The sequence below is a fragment of the Mauremys reevesii genome, linkage group 14, assembly GCF_016161935.1.
Source record: "Mauremys reevesii isolate NIE-2019 linkage group 14, ASM1616193v1, whole genome shotgun sequence".
Lineage (NCBI taxonomy): Eukaryota > Metazoa > Chordata > Testudines > Geoemydidae > Mauremys > Mauremys reevesii.
In genome coordinates this window covers 11,709,194-11,733,587 of record NC_052636.1, presented here as the reverse complement: position 1 = coordinate 11,733,587, position 24,394 = coordinate 11,709,194, and the positions used below count along the sequence as shown (strand labels likewise).

At 49.8% G+C, this 24,394-nt stretch overlaps 1 protein-coding gene across 1 annotated transcript in view; it reads right to left on the bottom strand.

Moving 5' to 3' along the window:
* Positions 1 to 3,649: 3,649 nt before the first annotated feature.
* The window catches only part of LOC120381601 (zinc finger protein 850-like), a gene marked incomplete at both ends in the record, with an annotated part of 38,320 nt that continues 17,575 nt past the window's right edge, over positions 3,650 to 24,394 (bottom strand). The window contains 2 exons of the mRNA XM_039499753.1: positions 3,650 to 4,863; positions 16,757 to 16,760. Of these exons, the coding sequence (XP_039355687.1) occupies positions 3,650 to 4,863; positions 16,757 to 16,760 (1,218 nt within the window). The remainder of the gene's footprint in view (positions 4,864 to 16,756; positions 16,761 to 24,394) is intronic.

The following is a 24,394-nucleotide window of genomic DNA, read 5'->3' as shown; positions in this document are numbered from 1 at the left end:
ACCCTGTCCTCCAGCGCTTGGATTCTTTACATGCTTTCACAGAGCAAAGAGCACATGTTCCATGATTTCATAGGGCAGAGTTTTGTGCTATCGGGAGCTTACCCTGTGTGAATTTGACAGGTGGATCAACATAGAGACACAGTGTGACCCTTCTCAGGGTGCTGAGGGCTGTGAGTCTCCTTGTTGCCACCTGCCACAAGGAAGAGGGACTTTTGCATTTGGCAGCTGGATGTTAGTGACCAAATTCACCAGCCTGCTGGAACTCAAGGACCCTCCTCTGAGCTACAGCAGCCATCTTAACCCTTGAGTTCCTTCAATGTGTCCCCCTCTGGGGTCCAGCCCGGATCACCAGATACTCGGTGAAATCCCAGATCCTCTCTTCCCCAAGTATCCCAGGTTACTAGTTTTACTGTGGACCATTGCTACTGTATCTCACACAGCACCTGAGTACAGTTATTGAACAAGCAAAAAATTTATTTCACAACGGATAGAGATTTAAACAAACGTGAGTGATGGAAACCAACTGTTACCACTAAACAAAGGCAGAAAGTAATAGAATAGAAAGGCCAGCACAAAAAACAGAGAGAGGAACAATAAGATAGTAAAAGGACAATGGTTGGAACTCTCCATTTCTCTCAGTCTTTGGACTGATGGGTACTAGAGCTGTAGCAACAGTTGAGGAACCAGGGTAAATTAAATCAAATTAACTTTTCAAGATTAGCCATCATTTCCTGTATGACTAACAAAACACAAAAACAAGATGACTTTCAGTTTTCCAAAATAATTCACATTATCACACAGTCTCTTACTCTTTATCCAATAACTTCACCTATAATTTCATGTTAACTGGTAACAATAACATATTCAAAGATCACAAATTCTTGTCATATATGTTAGTTTTCTTTTAATCCCCATTGCCAACAACTGAACCTTGGCTCAAGTTGTGGTTTCTTCCAACGTGAGTCCCAACACTTCTGTGAGTTCATATATCTCGGGTTCTTCTGCCATGTGTGTTGGTAGAAGGGGTCTTCTATGTCGCAATGTTTGCATCATGGAGAAAAATACCTCTTTTTTCACACTTTTTAATCTTTCAAAGTAGGAGGAGGTAGAGAAGTAAGGTAAATGCATAAAACACAAGAGAAAACTAAGGCCTGGTCTACACTAAAGACATTTATCGGGATAACTATATTGCTTAGGGGTGTGAAAAATCCACACAGATGAGCAACGTAGTTACTGCTCATGTAGATAGTGCTACATGAGCGGGAGAGCTTCTCCTGCCAACATAGCCACCGCCGCTTGCGGGGGCTGGACTAATCAAGTCTGATGAGAGAAATCTCTCTCATTGGCTTAGAGCATCTGTTATAGCAGTGCTATAGCAGCGCAGCTACATTGGTGCAGCTGTGCCAACATCAGCTTAATTGTGTAGCCACAGCGTCAGACACAAAACCATAGAATCAGGACTCAACATGCGTGTATCTGGAAGTCTGAAATTGGAGGCTGACACATTCATTGCCTTATTGGTTACCATCATTTCTACAGCCTGAAAGTCCTTGTTACCCAATCAGGCAGCCAGTTTGGGATCCACAGGGAAGGACTGTCCTATGAAGCACTCTCTCTTTGCATCCAAAAAGTGAAGGATGACTGTTCTCAATCTAACAATGGCATACTTTGGAAGTGTAATCAGTGACACTGAACTAGGAAGTGGAGTTGTACAAACCATTTTCCTTGGGTCACCATAGCTTCCTTTACTGGGGTGGAAACCAAGAACTGGGTGTGGACTCTTTCAACCTCAGCTCTTTCCAAATCCTTGGTTTTGGATAGGGTAAATTTACACTTCTCTGAAGAATACTTTACAAAACCACTTAAAATCTCAGCAATGTTAATGAGGAGTGGCTTCCTGAAACATGCCCAGCTTTTCTTTAATTTGGTGGCACAGGTCCAGGGAAGGGACTGGATACAGGCCTGGGATCAGAATCTTCGTTAGTTACCAGAGCTGGAGATTCTATTCAAACATGGCTATTTTTCTGAAGCTATTACATTTTCAACACTGGTTTCATTTTATACACATCTTTAGCGCCTACAAAGGATAAATTCAACCAAACACTCCACTTCTATTTCCTCAACATCTGTGTTATGAAAGGCTGCATTTCCCATAGCATAGGATTTACTAGGAGAGATCTTCTGTAGGGCCTGGGTTACAAATGCTCTGGGAAACAAACACATGGGCATTTTGCCTAGTTCAAAACCACTTACCATGGAATTCTCTTCCTAGATCATTGGAGACAATATTGCCTTAAACAACTGAAATACACTGATCAGATGCACTTCCTTCAGTTAGTTGGGGTTCTGCTGTTGTTCACCATTTCTGAGTGGAGATTTTAAATCACTGCTATTTCTTTGTTAGCCTGTCCAGTAAATTAGAGAGTTCTCTCCTGTTGATAGAACTGCACTTCAACTTTCTCCATATCATCATGGAGGGATGGGGAAAAAGCAAAGCTGAAATCATAAATGAGGACTTTAGCAAAGGGTCATTGTCTTACATTCTTCAATAAATCTGAGCTACATCCTATCAAACTGAACTAATATCCAATTGGGTGACCAAACAGCCTTCAGGAAAGATAGAAACCCACATCACAGAGAGACAATACATGACAAAGAAAGTGTCAAGTGAAATTCCAGAGCAGGTTACATCTGATTATTCAGAGTCGGGACAAGAGATTTTCCCACCACATTGTCCTCTGATCCATTCAAACCTGCTTCCCTCATCCCTGTCTCAATAGTCAGTTATGTTATTTACAATTTTTTTAGTATCCCAGCATGCCCATAATGAGGGAAAAACAGCCCTCTTGCCAGAAGTGGCTTTACAATAGCTGGAACCTGAAATTTAAACTCTAAATGATCACACTGTATTTGGGATCCATTTGAATTCCCCTCCCAGGACTTTGACACTTTCATCTCCAGTCATAGCGACTCTGATATAGGATTAAAGAAGTCAAAACATCATCTGCAAGCACAGACAACGGAGAATGCTTCATCACATGACACTTTGAGAAGTGGATGGATAGAATGTGACGAAGATAAACTCTACCTGGCTCAGGCAAAAGGTAACAGTTCTGCAGTGAAGGGGAAGGAGGGAATCACTGAGTCACCCCATCTCCTTCCAGTGTCACAGAAGCTGAAATTATACTTTTTTCCTGCCCCTGCTCCTCTTCATTTACATATAATTTGAAAAATTCTCAACATAACTGCTCTTCAGCACAACCCAGAGCAACGTGAGAACAACTGGCAAGGATACAATCTGTATCACTGGTGACTCTAACAATAACTTTGCAGTAGGAGGAATGGTATAAACGTGACGCTCCCTGGTTCCTCATAGGAAGGGCACACTCCAGTTACTTGTGGGACAATAGAAAGGACAAATAGGTCCATCTCAAAAGAGGGCGAACTGCGAAAGGCAAAAATGGGCCACTCATCTGGACAAGCTGAGGGATAACGGTGCTGCAAACAGTTCAAAGAGCTTGAAAAGTTACTATGTGGGAATCAGGAAAAGTATTAAAAAAACAAAGTATTGATAGCCCTAGAGATTTTTACAATGTTGATCTCTCTTGCAGATTCTCTGATGGCTAACATGGGCTGAGTGCCAAGAGAAGGTTTTCCCACACTCATGGCATACATAGGGCCTCTCCCCTGTGTGGATTCTCTGATGGTGAGAAAGGGCTGAACTCTTCGTGAAGCATTTTCCACACTCACAGCATTTATAGGGCCTCTCCCCTGTGTGGAGTCTCTGATGGGTAATAAGGTGTGAGCGGTGATTGAAGGTTTTCCCACACTCTCTGCATTCATAGGGCCTCTCCCCTGTGTGGATTCTCTGATGAAGAGAAAGGGCTGAACTTTGAGTGAACGTTTTCCCACACTCACTGCATACATAGGGCCTTTCCCCTCTGTGGATCCTCTGATGAACAGAAAGGGTTGATCTGTGAGTGAAGGTTTTCCTACACTCTCTGCATTCATAGGGCCTCTCATCTGTGTGGCTTCTCTGATGAACAGAAAGGGCTGAACTTTGAGTGAACGTTTTCCCACACTCACTGCATACATAGGGCCTGTCCCCTGTGTGGATTGTTTGATGACTAATAAGGTGCGAGCTGCGACTGAAGGTTTTACAACACTCACGGCATTCGTAGGGTCTTTCCCCTGTGTGGATTCTCCGATGTCTAGAAAGGCCTGATTTGTAAGTGAAGGTTTTCCCACACTCACGGCATTCAAAGGGCCTCTCCCCTGTGTGGATTCTCTGATGTTGAGAAAAGGCTGATATTTGAGTGAAGGTTTTCCCACACTCTCTGCATTCATAGGGCCTGTCCCCTGTGTGGATTCTCTGATGTCTAGAAAGGCCTGATCTGCGATTGAAGGTTTTCCCACACTCACTGCATTCATAGGGCCTGTCCCCTGTGTGGATTCTCTGATGTCTAGAAAGGCCTGATTTGTAAGTGAAGGTTTTCCCACACTCACGGCATTCGTAGGGCCTCTCCCCTGTGTGGATTCTCTGATGTTGAGAAAGGTTTGAGCTGCTAGTGAAGCATTTTCCACATCCACTGCATTCGTAGGGCCTGTCCCCTGTGTGGATTGTTTGATGCCTAATAAGGTCCGAACTGCGATTGAAGGTTTTCCCACACTCACTGCATTTGTAGGGCCTCTCCCCTGTGTGGATTCTCTGATGTACAGAAAGATCTGAACTCTCAGTGAAGCATTTTCCACACTCACAGCATTTATAGGGCCTATCCCCTGTGTGGATTTTCTGATGGGCAATAAGGTGTGAGCTGCGATTGAAGGTTTTCCCACACTCACTGCATTTGTAGGGTCTCTCCCCTGTGTGGATTCTCAGATGAACAGAAAGGTTTGATCCGTGAATGAAGTTTTTCCCACACTCAGGGCATGTATTTTTTCTCTTTCGCCTAAGGATTTCCTGTTGTGTTGTGGTTTCCATGAGGACCTTCTGAGTTCCCCAAGAGAAAATAAATTTATCCAATTTCTCTCCTGGCTGGTTTCCTTGCTCTGTTTCTGGTCTGTGCTGAATCTCCCAGGAGTTTCCCTGCTCATGACTCCTGGACACATTCCTTTTCGATCTTTGCGATAATGCTCTGTTTTTACCCACTGGCTCGACATCTTCAGGCTGAAAATTCTGCTCCTCTTTCTCACATGCCATTGCATCACCTGCTGTGACAGAGACAGAAACCTCAAACAGGGATGGAAAGGGGAAGACCAAACCAAAACAAGTGCTGAAAACAGGTCAAATAAAAATCAGGAGCTGAACTCCCCCAAACTCTTCCCCCAAATAGGAGAGAGGAGGGGGATGAATTCAGCCTTCACATCCCATCCAAATACGCAGGGGGAAGGGAGGAAGCTACTGCCTAGTGTCTGCTAGGAAATATAGGAAGCCATGAGCTATAGTTACCCTGTGGATACGACTCCTGCTAGGGATAATAATGAACTGAGAGACCTCCCCAAGGGCTTTGTTGAGCATCCCAGATGTTTCCTTCAGGCACTTACAGATTCTGGGTGGTTTAATGTTTCCTCACCTATGCAGGGAGCTCTCAGGATCTCTCTTTCCTCTGAACCCTGGAGGTCTGGGACCCATGGCTCTTCCCCTTGTTCCAGCTGGGAGATCACATCAGGCTGGGTAACAGGAAACCCTGCTCAGATGAAAGAAAACAAAGGAGTTCACTTGATTTCATAAGACTTTGTCATAAAAAACATTCTATTAATTTAACTTCAGTGCTTAGTATGACCTGGTGGGCCAGAGGCAGGTCTCACTGAAAATGCCAAGATCAGGGCAGGCTGAAAAAGGGATCACCCACTCGGGTTATCGAGAAGCTGAAAAAAGAAATCACACGGCCCCCTTTATTGCATCCCAGTTCTCTGACTCCTAATCAGCACTTAGGCCCAGTACAGTGAGAGGTTATTTCAAAACTCTGCTCACATAAACAAAATGATCTTCTGACCCCAAAGGTCAGCCACATCACCAGGCCAGTATAGGTTTGGATCTTACCCAAAATACCACACTGCCAGCCAATCCTTAGCATCTAAACTAAAGGTTTAAACGAAAGAAAAGCAGAAAGAAGTTAAATGGGAAAGCAGTCAGATACATTCCAAAATGGATATATTAGGTTCTTAGCAGTATTGGTGAGTTGCTGGCTTGGAAGTCCGTCTGGAACACATCCATAGCTTGGATGGGTCATTCAGTCCTTTGTTCCAGGGTTCAGTTTGTAGAGAAGTTGCTCCAGAGGCACACAAGGGGATTGAAGACAAAATGGAGATGATGCAGCTGCCCTTTATATTCCTTTTGCTATGTGGCTTGTACTTCCTGTGTCCCAAACACAAGCTTCACAGCATGTGGCATGGAAAAGCCTTGGAGTTCTCATTACACAGGCATACCCTGGCATGTCTTGCTGACGCAATAGGTGTATCCCCTTGGTCCTTTCCATGGGCTCATTGTACAGCTGATGACCCTCAATGGGCCATCAAACAGGCTAGGCAGTGTTGATGCCAATATGTCTGGGGGTGTCACCCAGAAACACTGCACAAGTCTGGAAATACAGATATACCCTACATATCTATAACTCACAATACAAAGGTGATACAGACATAGAAACAAAATGATCATACTTGGAAAATCATAACATTTCCCCTGACACCTTAAATGGCATATCTAGCATGATTCATTGCAATTTGATAAGATTATATTATTTTATTATTAATACCAAAGTGTCTCACAATTCCATACACTGTCACACTTGGTAAACCAGTGAATTCGCAGGACCAGTTCCCCAGGTCCATGAAGATGCCAAACACTGTGCTTATGAGGGATTGAAATACCCACATATCTGCTGGGAACACACACACAGACACTGTGTCAGTCTACACCCTGTGATGGAGCAAGGCCGGATGGCTACAGGAAAGTATTGAGGAGCAGGTATGTTAGCTCCAGGCTAAGCAAATCCCTAGGACCATAGGATCCAAAATGGCAGTTGCTCCAGGCTAATCAAGGCACCTGGGGCCAATTAAGAACTTTCTAGAAGGCACCGGAGAGAGCTAAATTGATTGGAGCACCTGCAGCCAATCAGGACTGGCTAATCAAGGCACCTGGTATAAAAAGGGGAGCTCACTCCAGTCTGGGGAGGAGGAGCCAGAGGAAAGAAGTGTGCATGAGGAGCTGGGAGCAAGAGACACAAGGAACTAAGAACTGAGAGGGGGTACTACTGGAGGATTGAGGAAAACACCATACAATCAAGCAGCATCAGACACCAAGAGGATCCTGTGGTGAGGATAAAGAAGGTGTTTGAAGGAGGCTATGGGGAAGTAGTCCAGGGAGCTGTAGCAGTCAAGCAGCGGTTACAAGTAGCACTATAGAGACTGCTGCAATTCACAGGGCCCTGGGCTGGAACCCGGAGTAGAGGGCGGGCCTGGGTTCCCCCCTAGCCCCGCTACTTCTAATCAGACATAGGAGTAGTTGATCCAGACTATGGGTTTCACCCAAGGGGAAAACCACTGAGGGGAAGAAATCCGCCAATAAGCGCAGGACCTACTAGAGGAGAGGAGGAACTTTGCCACAACCCCTATGTTCACTCTTCTAGAAAATTATCAATTTTGTACACAGTATGGCTTGTGAGATATCATTTGAAAATGCATAATCTACTGAATATTATCCTCCTGTTAAAATGTGTAGTAACACTATCTGTAAAGTTATGAGATTTTACAGTATGAGATTATGGAAAAAGTTACAATTCTGGGGAACACCCACAGAGCAGTTCCTCAGAGACAGCAAGGCAAACAGCTGGTCAAACAGCCATTCTCCTGCAGGGGGAAGGTGTGAAGAAGACATTTACATTCCATCATAGGGACCACTTGAAGTTGTTGCGGAAAACAACCACACGATTGATTTTGAATCAGCTCTGCCTGAGGCTCTTTTCTTGGTTAAAAGTGCGTAGGGGGCGACAGCTATTGGAATATTGTCCCCCTGAGCTAAAAATCACACACACCTTTTAAAGCTTAAAACCACAATCAATGGCACATACGTTGCACGTTAATTTCCTTATTTGGAATATATTGCCAAATATGATGCAGGTCAAAAGCAAACTGAACAATCAGTTTTCCATATTCGGCCTTTCCTGTTGTTGTTATTCCTAGTCTAGTTTGTGGTTTGACTTTTCTAACACTTCCATTGTGGTTATGTTTCAAAAGTTCGGTTACTGCAAATCAGTGTGTTTGGGGACTTTCCACTTCACCTACTAGGGCCCTTATGCACACAAAGCCATTGTTCCCCAATTTGGGGGATTTAAATTAAAATAAATAATTGGAGATATACCAATCTCCTAGAACTGGAAGGGACCTTGAAAGATCATCGAGTCCAGCCCCCTGGCTTCACTTGTTCCCCAATCTGGGGGATTTTCCATTCCACTCTGCTTTTCTATGCCCTTTACACAGAGAAGCAAGATCAGCTAATACTTCAGGCCTACTAGCTTGACCAAAGCTCCAAAGCTTTTTCTGTAGACTTTCCCTCCCAATTCTCATATCTCCGACAGAAAGCCTGGCACCATGACTCAGCTGAGAACTGAAGTTGTTTCTAGTACAAAGGACAGAATTATAAAAAGAGGTGAGGAAAATGCTTCAGACTCTCTCTCTCTCTCTCTCCCCTTTCCCTCTGCTCATGACAACTCCTGAAGAGCTGAACGTGGGAGGAAGGGGTGGGTTAGGCCGAGTCCTGGCTGAAAGGAAAACCAGCATGTCTCAGCACATGGAGAGAAACATTTGCTTTGAATCCATTTTAGCTTGTTAACTTAGACGTTAATTTGTGTTTTATCTTTGCATTTCTTTTGTAAACAATTCTGAGCTTTATGCCTCATTATCTGTATCTTAAAATATTTTTTTTGATTGTTAACTATCTTGTTTTATTCTTTATCTAACCAGTGTGTTTGTAATAAAGTGTGTTGGAAACTCCATCTGGGATAACAAGGTTGGCGCATGTCATTTTCCACTGATGAAATGACAGACTTCATATGAGCTTGCGTTGTTCAGGAGTGTGCTGGACAGGGAAAGATGCACATTTCTGGGAGAAGTCTGGGAGCAGAGAATTTTCTGGGGTTCTCCTGTGCTGCACTGTAACTTATAAGTCACTAACTAGCAGCACTCAATACTGTGTAGCTGGGAGTGAGTTACATGCTGGAGACTGTGCGTTACCTGCCCAGGAGTGGCTGCTCTCACAGTAGAGCAGTGTAAAAGGCACCCCAGCTTGGGAACTGAGGGGACACAGCTGTTCAACAGTCCAGGTTGCACTGTGGTTAATATCACAGACACTCAATTTCAAAGAGTCCCTAAAACACAGAGAAAGTAAATCCATGTCCCAGAAATCAAAGACTCCAGAGAGAGGGCAAGTCTCCCTGGCACTGCTTCTTGCTGACAGAGAGGTTCAGGGACAGTGAGAGAGTCCTGGGGAAGCTGGGAACAGGAAGCATGGGCTGGTGGGGTTCAGTGGAGAAAGGGAACAGGAAGGGCAGGGATATCACTGAATGCAGGATCTCAGCAGTACTAGATGTCAGGATAACACATATTGCAGCCCATTGGAAAACATAATCCCAGCTATACATACAAAATGATGGGATCTAAATTAGCTGTTTCCACTCAAGAGAGAGATCTTGGAGTCACTGTGGATAGTTCTCTGAAAACATCCACTCACTGTGCAGCAGCAGTGAAAAAAGCGAACAGAATGTTGGGAATCATTAAGAAATAGATAATAAGACATAAAATATCATATTGCCTCTACACAAATCCATGGTACGCCTACATCTCAAATACTCTGTGCGGATGTGGTTGCCCCATCTCAAAGAAGTTTACTTGAGCAAACAGGAGCTATTTGACACTGCAATACGGCTCCTGTGCGCTGTTCCCAAAGTGTTCTGCAGCAGGGAGGTCTCTGGTAGTGTGTGTGTGTCACTGGCATATTGGGGTGATGCTGAAACAGGACAGAGTAGAGGTGGCATTGTGGGGCTGGCATGAACCTTATCTCTTCATTTCCTATTCCAAGAGGACGGGAATCCTTACCCAGCGAGGTCACATTCTCATAGTTCTCCTGCATGACATCCCTGTAGAGGGCTCTCTGAGTGGGGTCCAGCAGAGCCCACTCTTCCCTGGTGAAATACACAGCCACCTCCTCGAAGGTCACCGGCCCCTGAAAGAGCAAGAATTCAACACTCAGTACCTGCTGCCCCACTATTCACGGAACAGCAGCACCAGGTAAATGGAGGCACATGTTAACAGAGTCCCACCCCACCTTGCCTAGAACAGCCAGGCGGCATCAGAGGGTAGAAAGAGAGAACCTTTGTGTCTCCCAGCTGACAGACGGAGGCAGGGTCATCACATTTATCACATACCCACTAGCCAGAGCTTGATACAGGAGATGGGGCTGTCTCTGGACCCTGCTGGTGGCTCCCTGGTAGGAATCCCAACACTCTCCAAATAAAATATATGGAAGGAAGGGGAAGTCAATAGTAAAGACTATAAGTTAGGAGGTCAGATTTGTAGAAAATTGGTAAGGGAAGCTATCAGAAATCAATGATCAATCAATGAAAAATAAGAAGGAAGTTTTAAAAGTATATTAAGTACAAAATTAATCCTAACAACGGTAGTGGTCAATTACTAGATAGAAATGGCAGAATTATCAAAAATAATGCAGAAGAGGTAAAAGTGTTCAATAAATATTTCTCTCCTGGATTTGGAAAAACAAATGATGTAACTCATATCATAAGATGTTGACGACGACACTTTCCATTACAACAACAACTCATGAGTATGTTAAACAGCAGGTATTACAGTTAGATGTGTTTAAATCAGCAGGTCCAGATAACAAGAGTTTTGAGAGACCCGGTGGAGAAGCGTGGTGGACTGTTAGTGTTGATTTTCATTAGGACTTGGAACACTGAGGAAATTCCATAAGACTGGAATAAAGCTAATGCTGTGCCAATATTTAAAAAGTGTAGAAGAGATGACCCAGCTAATTACAAGAGTGTTAGTCTAAAATCGATACTGGGCAAGAGAATGGAGCAGCCGATACTGGAGTTCATTAATAACCAATTAAAGGAGGGTAATATAATTAGTACCCATTAACAAAGGTTTAGACACAATAGATTGTCAAACTAACTGGATATCCTTACTGGATGAGATCAAAAGTTTTGTTGCAACTAATAGTATTGATGTAATATACCTAGACTTCTGTAAGGCATGTGACTTGGTTCAGCACAACATTTTGACTAGAAAACTAGAAAGATAAAAAATACACAGGGCATATATTAAATAGATTAAAAACTGGGATTGTAAATGGGGAACTATGGTCGAGTGGATTTCTTTCTAGGGGCTTCCCACAAGGACTGGTTCTTATTAATGACCTGGAAGAGAACATAAAATCATCAGTGATAAAGTTTGCAGTTGCCACAAAGATTGGGGGTGGTGGTAACTAATGAAGTGTCAGTAGATTCCGGCTCCAGCACTGGGGAGTCTGGGAAGTTTTCCCAGCCCTGGCTGGGGGGTTATTTCCTGTTCCACAAAGAGGGGAAGTTCCATTCCCAACTCCTGTGCCTTGAAATTAGGCCCTATCTGACACTACACCCCACATTCAGCATAGTGGTAGGAGTATAAAATGATTAGGCCATAATTATTAGGCATTTTGTGCAAGATGCGTCATGTGCAGTGTCATTGGAAAAGTTGTGATTGGCCGAATATTATCATCCTATTTGTGTGCATGGATCATGTTTGTTATCTGAAGTTATGGATATTGACTCTGTATCTGAAGAACAAAACATGTCAAACCAATCTGAGAGCTTTCTTTAATAGGATAACAAGCCTTGTGGATAAGGGAGAAGTGGTGGATGTGGTATACCTAGACTTTAGTAAAGCATTTGATACGGTCTCGCATGATATTCTTATCAATAAACTAGGCAAATACAACTTAGATGGGGCTACTATAAGGTGGGTGCATAACTGGCTCGATAACCGTACTCAGAGTAGTTATTAATGGTTCCCAATCCTGCTGGAAAGGTATAACAAATGGGGTTCCGCAGGGGTCTGTTTTGGGACCGGCTCTGTTCAATATCTTCATCAACCATTTAGATATTGGCATAGAAAGTACACTTATTAAGTCTGCAGATGATACCAAACTGGGAGGGATTGCAACTGGTTTGGAGGACAGGGTCATAATTCAAAATGATCTGGACAAATTGGAGAAATGGTCTGAGGTAAACAGGATGAAGTTTAATAAAGACAAATACAAAGTGCTCCACTTAGAAAGGAACAATCAGTTTCACACATGCAGAATGGGAAGAGACTGTCTAGGAAGGAGTATGGCAGAAAGGGATCTAGGGGTTATAGTGGACAAGCTAAGTATGAGTCAACAGTGTGATGCTGTTGCAAAAAAAGCAAACATGATTCTGGGATGCATTAACAGGTATGTTGTGAGCAAGACACGAGAAGTCATTCTTCCGCTCTACTCTGTGCTGGTTAGGCCTCAACTGGAGTATTGTGTCCAGTTCTGGGCACCACATTTCAAGAAAGATGTGGAGAAATTGGAGACGGTCCAAAGAAGAGCAACAAGAATGATTAAAGGTCTAGAGAACATGACCTATGAACAAAGGCTGAAAGAATTGGGTTTGTTTAGTTTGGAAAGAGAAGACTGAGAGGGGACATGATAGAATCTTTCAGGTAGCTAAAAGGGTGTCATAAGGAGGAGGGAAAAAACATGTTCATCTTCGCCTCTAAGGATAGAAGCAGCAGCAATGGGCTTAAACTGCAGCAAAGGGAGGTTTAGGTTGGACATTAGGAAAAAGTTCCTAACTGTCAGGGTGGTTAAACACTGGAATAAATTGCCTAGGGACGTTGTGGAATCTCCATCTCTGGAGATATTTAAGAGTAGGTTACATAAATGTCTATCAGGGATGGTCTAGACAGTATTTGGTCCTGCCACGAGGGCAGAGGACTGGACCCGATGACCTCTCGAGGTCCCTGCCAGTCCTAGAATCTATCGATCTAGGAATAAGAACGGCCGTACTGGGTCAGATCAAAGGTCCATACAACCCAGTATTCTGTCTACTGACAGTGACCAATGCCAGGTGCCCCAGAGAGCGTGAACCTAACAGGCAGTGATCAAGTGATCTCTCTCCTGCCATCCATCGCCACCCTCTGACAAACAGAGGCTAGGGACACCCTTACCCATCCTGGCTAATAGCCATTAATGGACTTAACCTCCATGAATTTATCCAGTTCTCTTTTAAATGCTGTTATAGTCCTAGCCTTCAGGATCTCCTCAGGCAAGGAGTTCCACAGGTTGACTGTGCGCTGTGTGAAGAAGAACTTCCTTTTATTTGTTTTAAACCTGCCGCCCATTAATTTCATTTGGTGGCCCCTAGTTCTTATATTACATGAACAAGTAAATAACTTTTCCTTATTCACTTTCTCCACCTGAGGAAGCACCTGAGGAACAAAGACTGAACTGGGGGAAGTGTTGGTCCCAGGGTAAAGGGATTTCAAGCTTGCATATGGAAACTTGGTGGACTGCTTCTATTATCAGTAAGGGTGAGAAATTGCTAGTTCAAATTCTATCCATCTAGTATGTTAGCAAATAACCAAAAACTCAAACTAAGCCTAAGTAATCTGCTTTGATCGCTTTGCTATCACTTACCGCTGGGAAATTGGCTGTTGTCTTCTCTGTCCTTGAGTGGCTTAAGTAAAGCACTCAGGTAGCTTGGTTGGGTGCATGGCGCCTCCTGCTGTCGTGTTGCATGATAACAGGGCCTGGAGAGGCTGGCTGACTCTCCGGCCAACCACTGTGAGAAGGGCCAGCCCAGCTTCAGGGTTAGAGGGCACAGCGGTTCCCAGAAGCCCCCCACAGTGCACCCCGGGGGTGACAATCCATCACACCCTACATTACACAAGTCTCAGAAGCTTTGTCACATCCTGTCCCCTCCCTTCCTCCACCCTAGATAGTTCCTGCCTCCCACCACCTCGAGCAATTCCCACCCTCCTATGCATTTACTGCTCCTCTCCCTCCAAGCAGAAACCACCACCAGCTCCCTGAGAATCCCTTACCTGAGCCAGCTCCACTGCAGCCATTTCCTTCCCCCTGGGAGGAGGGGATGATCTGGAGCGAAACGTGGACGTTATTCTGTAACCTGCCAGGGCGAGAAGGGCAAGGTGAGAGAATTCAGGTGGGGTTTTTGTCCATTCCACAAGCCGATTCCCCCCCAGGATTTTCCCCTGCTAATGGACATTCTAGGTTCTGCCACACTGTGGAGCACAGAGTGACCGTATTCCAGTACAGGCCTAGCCCCCTCCCACCAGGGTGTAACCCTCTGACACATGGTGAAACCCTCCCAGCAGCAGAGTCTCTGTGTTACACTTATGTTTGTGGACGATACCAAGCTGGGAGGGGTTGCAAGTGCTTTGGAGTATAGGATTAAAATTCAAAATGATCTGGACAAACTGGAGAAATGGTCTGAAGTAAATAAGATGAAATTCAGTAAGGACAAATCCCAAGTACTTCACTTAAGAAGGAACAAGCAGTTGCACACATACAAAATGGGAAATGACTCCCTAGGAAGGAGAACTGCGGAAAGGGAACTAGGGGTCACAGTGCATCATAAGCTAAATATGAGTCAACAGTGTTACACTGTTGCAAAAAAAGCAAGACACGAGAAGTAATTCTTCCGCTCCACTCCGCGCTGATTAGGCCTCAACTGGAATAGTGTGTCCAGTTCTGGGGGCCACATTTCAGGAAAGATGTGGACAAATTGGAGAAAGTACAGAGAAGAGCAACAAAAATGACTAAAAGTCTAGAGAACATGACCTATGAGGGAAGATTGAAAACATTTTGTTTGTTTAGTCTGGAGAAAAGAAGACTGAGAGGGGACATGATCACAGTTTGCAAGTACACAAAAGGTTCTTATTAGACGACCTCTCGAGGTCCCTTCCAGTTCTATGATTCTATCAATCAGAGGCCAGAGAAGAGCAGAATCAAAGGAGTCACTCTGGGGATTCTCCCTCCCACTGTCCCCAAGGCAGCTCTCTCAGGTTTACAAAGCCGTTTGATGCTCCAGCCTTTATCCAGTCTCTCCTGGCAGTGCCCCTTTCCTGGGCTGGGCCTAGTTTTAGCCTTTGGGAAGCGTGACCCCGGGGACTCTGAGACTGGGCCTTCTTGCCTCAGCACATCTTGTTCCTTTCTGTGGCTCCCCAGTGAGTCCCAATGAGTAGATACTCCTCATACAGACTGTGAACATAAGAGCTGCCCACTGCATCAGAGCAATGGTCCGTCTAGCTCAGTGGCCAATGCCAGGTGCTTCAGAGGGAACTAACAGAACAGGTAACCATCAAGTGATCCATCCCCTGTCGCCCATTCCCAGCTTCTGGCAAACAGAGGCTAGAGACACCATCCCTGCCCAGCCTGCCTGTGACACTGGCAGATGAGGTGTTAGGTCTTGCAAAAGCTCCCAAGTCTTAACTGAACATGGACAAACGCATTGCTGGAATCAGTCTGACTCACCTGTGTTAGTATTGTTAAAAGAGGTATTAGAATTATAACAATGGGTTTAGACTTTACTAAATGCATGTGATTTGCTGCCAGGGTTAATATCTGACTAGCTGCATTGTGAGCCTCTGTAAATCACCAGACAGGAGAGAGACTTTACCTAGGTGAAGTGCTGACTGGCAACCGAATGCATTACACCCTGCCTGGCAGGAAAGGTCCATCCACACCAGATAGACTATTATGGGATATTAAAGACGACACAAGACTGTTGTTGTGCTCTTCACTTCCCTCTGGCTGAGTTTGCAGCTCAGAGCACATGGCAGGAAGGGGGTAAAAAAACCCCATACAGAAGGAACTGATGATCTGTATGCTGCTTGGACTCTGGGGGGCAAAGTTTCTAGGCATAAGCAAGAGCTTATGAAGCTTCTTATTCTTTAGGACTAACCCAGGCTATGCAGAACTTGCTTATTATAGAAGCTTCTGTTACCTTTTGAAATTTAAGACTGTAACTCATCTGCATCTGCTTTAACCTGCCTTAACTTTGTAAACAACTCTGGTTTTAAATGAAATTTAATACAGGTTATTACAGGACTGGCTACAAGTGTTGTCTTTCTTGTGAGATCTAAGATTCAGTTGACCTAAGGAAGTGACTGGTCCTTTGGGCCTGGCAGTAACCTGAACATTGCTGTGATTCGTGGGGTAAGGCAGTGGTTCTCAACCAGGGGTCTGGGGCCCCCTGGGGGGCCGTGAGCAGCTTTCAGGGGGGCTGCCAAGCAAGTCCCAGCGCATGGGGCTGAAATCCAGGGCCCTGAGCCCCACCACTCAGAGCTGAAGCCAACGCCTAAGCAATGTAGCTTTGTGGGGGCCCCTGTGCCCTGCTTGCTGCCCCCTAACGCCAGCCCTGGATTTTATATGCAGAAAACCAGTTATTGTGGGCCACATGGGCAGTGGAGTTTTTATAGCATGTTGGGGTGAGGGCTCAGAAAGAAAAAGGTTGAGAACCCCTGGAGTAAGGGACCATCTGTCACAAAGGTGAGCTCACCTGCGTGGTGAGATATATGGGATCACCCAAGGGGACTGTCTGTGATTCCATGTTAATGCTGTTACAGAGCCTGAAGCGTTTACACTGGATACTTGGTTGGTGAAATCTCCATACAGACCTCACACCCAATTTGGGGTTTGTTCCCTGCTTCTCACCAGTCTGCCTGAGGCCGGTGCTCGTGCTCTCGAGTCACTGGGGACAGCGTTACAGAGAATAACGGGCACAAAGCCATCAGCAGCAATTGGCAGCAATGCAGAGCAGGCTTCACAGGGACACAGTGTGGGACAAAGGGTCTGTGGTCTCCACCAAACCCCCGTTCTCCTCCAGGGCACGTCAGCACCCCGGCAACCTTCAAGGGGGGGTCCAGGCTGCCACCCCTCCAGTGATGATGGATCTGCAGCACAGCATCACCCACACCCCATGACCCACCTTGTCTCCTGAGACAGAGGTGAGTGATGGAGGGGGCAGAATGGATCCAGGGGGCAGGGAAAGGGATAACAAAACACACCTCCTGGGGTCACCCCTCAGGAAGTGACGGTGACAGGCAGTGAAGGGGGAGGGGAGGGAGTGGGAGCAGCACCCTCAAGGGCAATGCTGCCAGTGGGTCTCCCCACCACCTCAGGCATGGGGCTGATAGGGGGCCATTCCCTGGGCCTGGGCGCCTGTGAAGGGCTATATAAACCCCACGCTGGCATAGAAGGGGTTAAACTGCTGCTTTAGTCTGAACTGGCCTGTCAGGACTGGAGCAGGAGCTCACAGGAGAGACCTACTCTACTCTGGGGGCACCCTGGGAAGGGAACAGTCTGTGGAGCATTTCCAGCCCCAAGGAGAGGGCTGGCAGCAGTCGGGGCTCTGGCCTTCACTGAGGGCGGGTGGGGACCCCGGAGCTCAAAGGGGGAGCAGGTTAAAACGTGGGCTGGGGACCCACTAAACTCTGAAGTGGACTGAGACGCTCCCAGGGCTCTCAGCAGTAAGAGGGCCCAGATCCTGATGGGAGCTGTCCACAGGGCTTTCCCCGTTTCTCTTTCATTCCTTTATTTACCCTTGTTTGCCGACAGTCGGCTCTTTTGCTGTTTCACCTGGTGCCCCGAGAAGGACGTGCCCCGTAGCACCCCTGGGGCAGGGGCCAATGGGACTCTCAGAGCTGCACCCCAGAAGGCCTGAGGCCCAGCGGTTGGGCACCAGTTTGATGGGCTGGATGGCCTCTCCCTGGGGGCTGCCAGCAGCCTGGCACATGGAGTAGACACGGGGTCGCCTGGAGAGCAGGAAGCGGGGCAGCGTCCCAGACAGCACAGCGAGAAGGCAAACGGAGAGGGGACATGGGGCACTGCAGTGAACTCAGCACCCGTCCTGAAGGCCATTGGCATAAAGTCGTCCTCTCCCTGGCCTAGGGGGGTCAGACAGTGACACAGAGATCCCTTGGCAAAGGGTCACTTGGTCTTTGCCAGCAGCTCTCACCTGAGACCTGACAAACCCACCACACCAAACACATCGCTTGGAGGAGGGTCCTGTGAGGTGTCTACAGAAAGCTCATCACTGGTCAAGACTCAGTGACTGAGAGATCAGCGTATGGGTCATATGTACGGAACAAAGCGCTGACACTGAACATCTACTTTATAAACTCAACTGTCCAGCCCTGCTCCCTCCCAAACTATCAGTGGAAAACCATCGGGACACCACCAAACAACTGAAACTGGAGTGTGGGGGAGCTGAAGGTGGGGGAGTGTGATGGGGAGTGTGGGGGAAACTGGAGTGTGGGGGAGCTGAAGGTAACAAATTTAATCTTCCCAAATCCAAACTAGGAATAGTTTCAAGGCACATGTTACACGTGTACGGGGTGCAGGGGCAGGCCAGAGTGTATAGGGGAGGAGGCGCAGAGCTAGGGCACTGCTGGACCAGGAGCAGAAGGCCCAGCTGGGGCACAGACCATGTCAGAGATTTCTCTCGCTGGCTCTGTTACCACTGCCCAGGGCAAACACTTGAAAGAAGGGGAGGCGGAGCTGCAAATGGTGTCAGGAGGAGGAGAGAGACACTTGAAAGCATGACCATTACTCCCATTCCACCATAACAAAAAGTACAGGAGAGGGGAGCAAAACTTCAGAATCACGCAGCACCTAGGTGGAGAGAGCACTGGACCCAGACTATTCCTGGCTCTGCCACAGGCCTGCTGGGTGACCTTGGGTAAGTCATTGCACTTCCCTGTGCCTCTGATTGCAAACTTGTGTGAGACCCAGAACTGCCTATAGCCCTGCTAACTCCTCCTGCCAACATCGCTCTGTGCAAAAAGCTAGGAAATTCACCTATTAAAACTTTATGAAAGCAGGATTTAAGGTTGCCCGAAGCTGTCTGGTGCCCCTCCAGAAGAGAGATCAGCAAAACTCAAACTTGTAATAATCAGGTAATGCAGAGAAAGTACACACCAATGCAATCCTAATTCTGCAATTCACAAAGGCAGCAAAGCTCTGGGAAAGGCAACTTTCAGAAGCAAACAGAAGAGGATAGCGCTTACCTCTGCTAAGGCAGAATGTGGTTTTAGGTGAGCTGCGCTGTACAGGAGCTACCGACACCTGTTCTACACTCAGATACTGGGCCTGCTCCCCAGAAGCAGCCGCACACTTGGTCAACTGAACACCCCTTCACCCCTTTTTACAACTCTTTCATCCTTACTCACAGAAGTTCCAGTTAACAGTCTCCATTAACTCACCCATCGTGAAGCACACAGACTGCTCTCACCATCTCACTGCTGACCATTCCCATGGCAAACAGTCCCGTTTCCTCCTGACAACGTGCACCGCTCAGTGCAGAAACGAGACAGACTGGAAGCTCAAGGTACACATGCACCTCTCTCCTTTCATCGCACAATGGGGGACTCAGACCCAGATCTTCTCATATCACAATCGCACCTCCACCAAATTGCTTTAACTAACACCACTACCAATCAGTGCGGTCCTTGCCCCAAAGAGCTCACAATCCAAGTAGACAATGGGGAGGAGGAAAGCACAGAGGGGCTGTGACTTCCCCCAGGTCACCAAGCAGGTCAGGGACAGAGCCAGGAACAGACCCCGGTAACTCCAGAGCCACATCACCCGCAGCTTGAAAAGGTCCCCAGACCCCACTGTATTAGGCTGCAGGAAGAGGTGGTTTGTCCATGGATGCACAGGCTGTCTCGGCAGGCAGCTCAGCTGCAGTCCCTGCACACAGCTGGGGGTGGGTGTCCTGGGTCAGGAGAAGTCAGTGTCCCCATCCCCCCCACAAGCCTTCAAACTGGGACATGGTGCACCAGTGCCAATCAGAGCGCACTAGTGTAAATTCTGTCTGTACTAAGAGTTTACACCAGCGCCTAAAACACCAGGGTGGCAGAGACCTTCAGTGCCCAAAACAGCCCTAGAACTGGGCTCTATTTCTAGCTCGGTCACGGACAGCCTGGGTGACCTTGGACACGTCAATGTTTCTCCTCCCAACTTCAGTCTCTTTACCCAGCTGCCCACTCACCGGGGTCTCCTCTCTCTCCAGAGCTGCTCACCACTACAGTCTGTGTGGGTGTCCCCAGAGCTAAGGCAGGTCAGCTCGGGAACAGTCTTACAAGGGGGCTGGGGAGTCTCTGTCCCTGGAAGTTTTTAGGAACAGGCAGGACAGAGATAATCTACAGAGACCGGATCCTGCCTCAGCAGGGGGAGCTGGACAGAGACATGGCAGCTGAAGGCACTAGGCTGCCCTACAATAGATACGTATGAAAACAAATCACACAGAATAAAACCCACCACAACATAACGTCAGGCAATTCAGGGAAAACCAACCCCCCCACACACACACACACGGGGGGGGGGCAGGTGTCGATCAGGGATAAGAGCTGAGCGGTTCCCACCAGGGTCTTACGGGGGTGGAAAGCGGTGCCGTCCGGCGGGACCCGGGCACAGGGGTCGATCCGGGCGGTGGCTCGCGCGGTCCCGTTACTGAGGCGGGGCCCCGCGCTCGGCCCGGTGGCAGCAGCGAAGGCGGGAGAACGGGGCGGGGGGGGGGGGGGTTGGGATGTTTTATATCCGGGTCTGAGAGCTGGGGGGAAAACGGGTCACAGACTCCGCACCCGGCAGCGGGGAGACAAACCCCAGCGCGGGGAGGGGCGGGTGAGGGCCCCGGGGATTTACGGACGCTCCAGCGCACGCGGGCAGTGACGGTTCCCCCTCACACGGGCCGCGGGGAGCCCGGGGAGGGCGGCAGTGGGGAGGGGCAGGGGCGAGACACGGACACACACTCACCTTCCTTCCCCGCTACGGGGCCGCACCGGGACCCCGCCCCGCCCCAGCTCCCGGCCCGGCCCAGGGCGGGGGGGGGTCTCGGGCCCAGGTGTCTGTTCCCCGCGCCCCGCTCGGCTCTTACCGGTTCTGCCGCGCGCCCGGAGCCTCCCCCCGCAGCGGCCAGAAGTGACGCACCCGGCGGGGGACGGGGGGCGGGGGGAGTCACGTGACGGGGCCGGTGTAAGGACAGAAACAGCCCCCGCTCCGGACTCGCAACTTGGGCTGCACGGAGCATGCGCAGCCGCGCGGCGCCTGCGCAGTAACCGCCGCTGTGGCCGCTGCCCGCTCTCTGCCCTCACCGCTCCCGGCGCTTCGCGGCCCGCTCCGCGGGGGGGTGAAAAGCCCCGGGGGGCAAATCGCAGCGGGGGGGGAGGGGCTGCCCGGGGCTGAGCGGGGCAGAACTGCCCTGGCCGGGGGGGGGGGTCGAGCTGCTGCAGGGGCTGGGGAGCCGCTGCCAGACGCGGTGCGGGACAAACCCCGTTTGGGGAACAGGGGCCCTCGGGCCGAGCCCCCGCTGCGCGTGCAGATCTGGGGGCCGGGCGGGGGCACCAGCTGTCTCGGTTCTGCCGCGTGTCCGCCCGGGGGCGGGTTCCCGGGCTCAGGCACCGCCCCCGCCTGTCCGAGCTCCGACCCCGCAGCGCCGCTCGGTCTGTGCCAGCGCTGCGGGCGGCCCCTGCTCCGGCCGGGAGCCCGAGTGCGGGACACACCGGCCAGACCCCCCCGCCCCCCCCGGCTCTGCCTCCCGCCCTGGGACGGTGGGAAAGTGTCTGTGTCCGTGGGAAACCCCCGCAGCCCCTTCCCCTGGTGCAGCGCCGAGCTGCCAACTCCCCAGCCCGCGTGTCCCCCTGCACCCCCATCCCTGCCCCAGCTCAGAGCCTGCCCCCTCACTCACCCTCCCACAGCCTGCAACCCTCCCGCCCCCAACTCCCCCAGAGCCCGCGTGTCCCCTGCACCCCATCCCTGCCCCAGCTCAGAGCCTGCCCCCTCACTCACCTCCCCATAGCCTGCAACCCTCCTGCCCCCAACTCCCCAGAGCCCGCGTGTCCGCCCGCTGCACCCCATCCCTGCCCCAGCTCAGAGCCTGCCCCCTCACTCACCCTCCCCACAGCCTGCAACCCTCCGCCCCCCAACTCCCCAGCCCGCATGTCCGCACCCCCTGCACCCCAATCCCTGCCCCAGCTCAGAGCCTGCCCCCTCACTCAACCTCCCCATAGCCTGCACCCCGCCCCAACTCCCCAGCCCGCGTGTCCCCTGCACCCCATCCCCTGCCCCAGCTCAGAGCCTGCCCCCTCACTCAACCTCCCCATAGCCTGCACCCCTGCCCCAACTCTCCCCAGCCCGCGTGTCCGCACCCCACTGCACCCCAATCCCTGCCCCAGCTCAGAGCCTGCACCCTCACTCAACCTCCCCATAGCCTGCAACCCTCCCACCCCAGCTCCCCAGAGCCCGCGTGTCCGCACCCCTGCACCCCAATCCCTGCCCCAGCTCAGAGCCTGCCCCCTCACTCAACCTCCCCATAGCCTGCACCCTCCCGCCCCCAACTCCTCCCGAGCCCGCGTGTCCGCACCCCTGCACCCCATCCCTGCCCCAGCTCAGAGCCTGCCCCCTCACTCAACCTCCCCATAGCCTGCAACCCTCCCGCCCCCAACTCCTCCCGAGCCCACGTGTCCGCACCCCTGCACCCCAATCCCTGCCCCAGCTCAGAGCCTGCCCCCTCACTCAACCTCCCCATAGCCTGCAACCCTCCCGCCCCAACCCCCAGAGCCCGCGTGTCCACACCCCGCACCCCCATCCCCTGCCCCAGCTCCCGACGCCCCGCCCCGCACCACCCAGCGACCCCCACAAACCCCTGCCCGGCCCCCTCCGACCCCTACGCCCAGTGCTGCACCACCCAGAGACCCCACAAACCCCTTGCCCGGCACCCTCCGACCCCTACGCCCAGCGCCGCACCACCCAGAGACCCCACAAACCCCCTGCCCGGCACCCCTCCAACTCCCTACGCCCAGCGCCGCACTGCCCGGAGACCCCACAAACCCCTGCCCGGCACCTCTGACCCCTACGCCCAGCGCTGCACCACCCAGAGACCCCCACAAACCCCCTGCCCGGCACCCCTCCGACTCCCTACGCCCAGTGCCGCACTGCCCGGACACTCCCGCCAACCCGCTGCCCGGATCCCCTCCAACTGCCTATGCCCAGCGCCGCACCACCCAGAGACCCCACCAACTCCCTGCCACAACTGCACAGTGCCCCACACAGATCTCCCCACTGCACAGCCCCCCAACACACAGATCTCCCCACCCCCACTGCTCAGCACCCCCCAGACCCACTAGAGACCTACTCTCCCACACCTCCAGCCACAGTAGCCGGCCCTGATGGGAGGTGACTGTGTCTGCCAGGCTGAGCTGGCAGCGCAGCCAGAGCTGGTCCTGGGGCAGGATAACTCGGGCCCCTTGGGAGTGGTGGAAGCAGCTAGGCTGGAGCAGGAGCAGAGCCTACCCGGGCCAGGCTCCCTCAGGACCCAGCTGAGCCTCCCTCTGCCTCCCCTGTGAGTGGCTGAGACTGGCCCAGCCTCTGCACCAGTCCCAGGTGGCTCTTCCCCCGGGGAGGCAGGTGGGGCCCCACAGGTCCCAGGCAGTGGAGACAGCTCAGAGCTGGAGCAGTGCTGGGGAGCGGGGCAGATCCCTGAGACGTGACTCCTGAGATCCCACCCAGCCCACTCACACCCATTGGCCCCGTGGCCAGCAGCCCTGCTGAGCCACATGGTGGCCCCCAGCTGCTGGGTGATGAGCCCTCTACAGCAGTGGCATAGCCAGGTTCTAACATCAGGGGAGCAAACACGTAAAAAGAGGCACCACCCAACATATCCAATTACTAATTACATATGTTTAAATTTGTTATACATATTTATTTATTTTCTACTTAAAATAAAAACCCAAGAATGATCCAGCCACAGAAGGATTTGCACAGCCGGCATTTTGCAGGAGAACTTTAGATTATACTTAGATATACTTTTGATTCTAGAAACTAAACAACAGAATACAGTAGCTTATAATTGTCACAGGTTTAAAAAAATACTGGCCATTTTTTCCAGTTACTAATTTCATTTTAAAATCAATCAGTGAAAAGCACTTTATTTATAATAGATCATAATCACCAAAAAGGCATAACAAATACAAGTTTTATGAGAATTGGTGAGCAAAGATCTCATAGCTCTTCAGGGTTGGACACAGCAGTAATTTCCCTTAAAGTAGCTTTATTCATGGGTTTTTAAAAAAACAGAAGACATCTCTACGACACAGGTTGGCAGTCTAACATTTTTGAAACACTGAGTACTGAAAGTTAGACTATTTAACCAATTTAAGCTGTACACACACACACACACACACACACCCCTCTCTCCCTCTTCCTGCTTTCCTATCACCAGTTCTGTTACTACAGGAATGAAATCTAGACATCCTTTAAAAAGGACAGTTACCTGTTCCGTAACTGGTGTTCTTT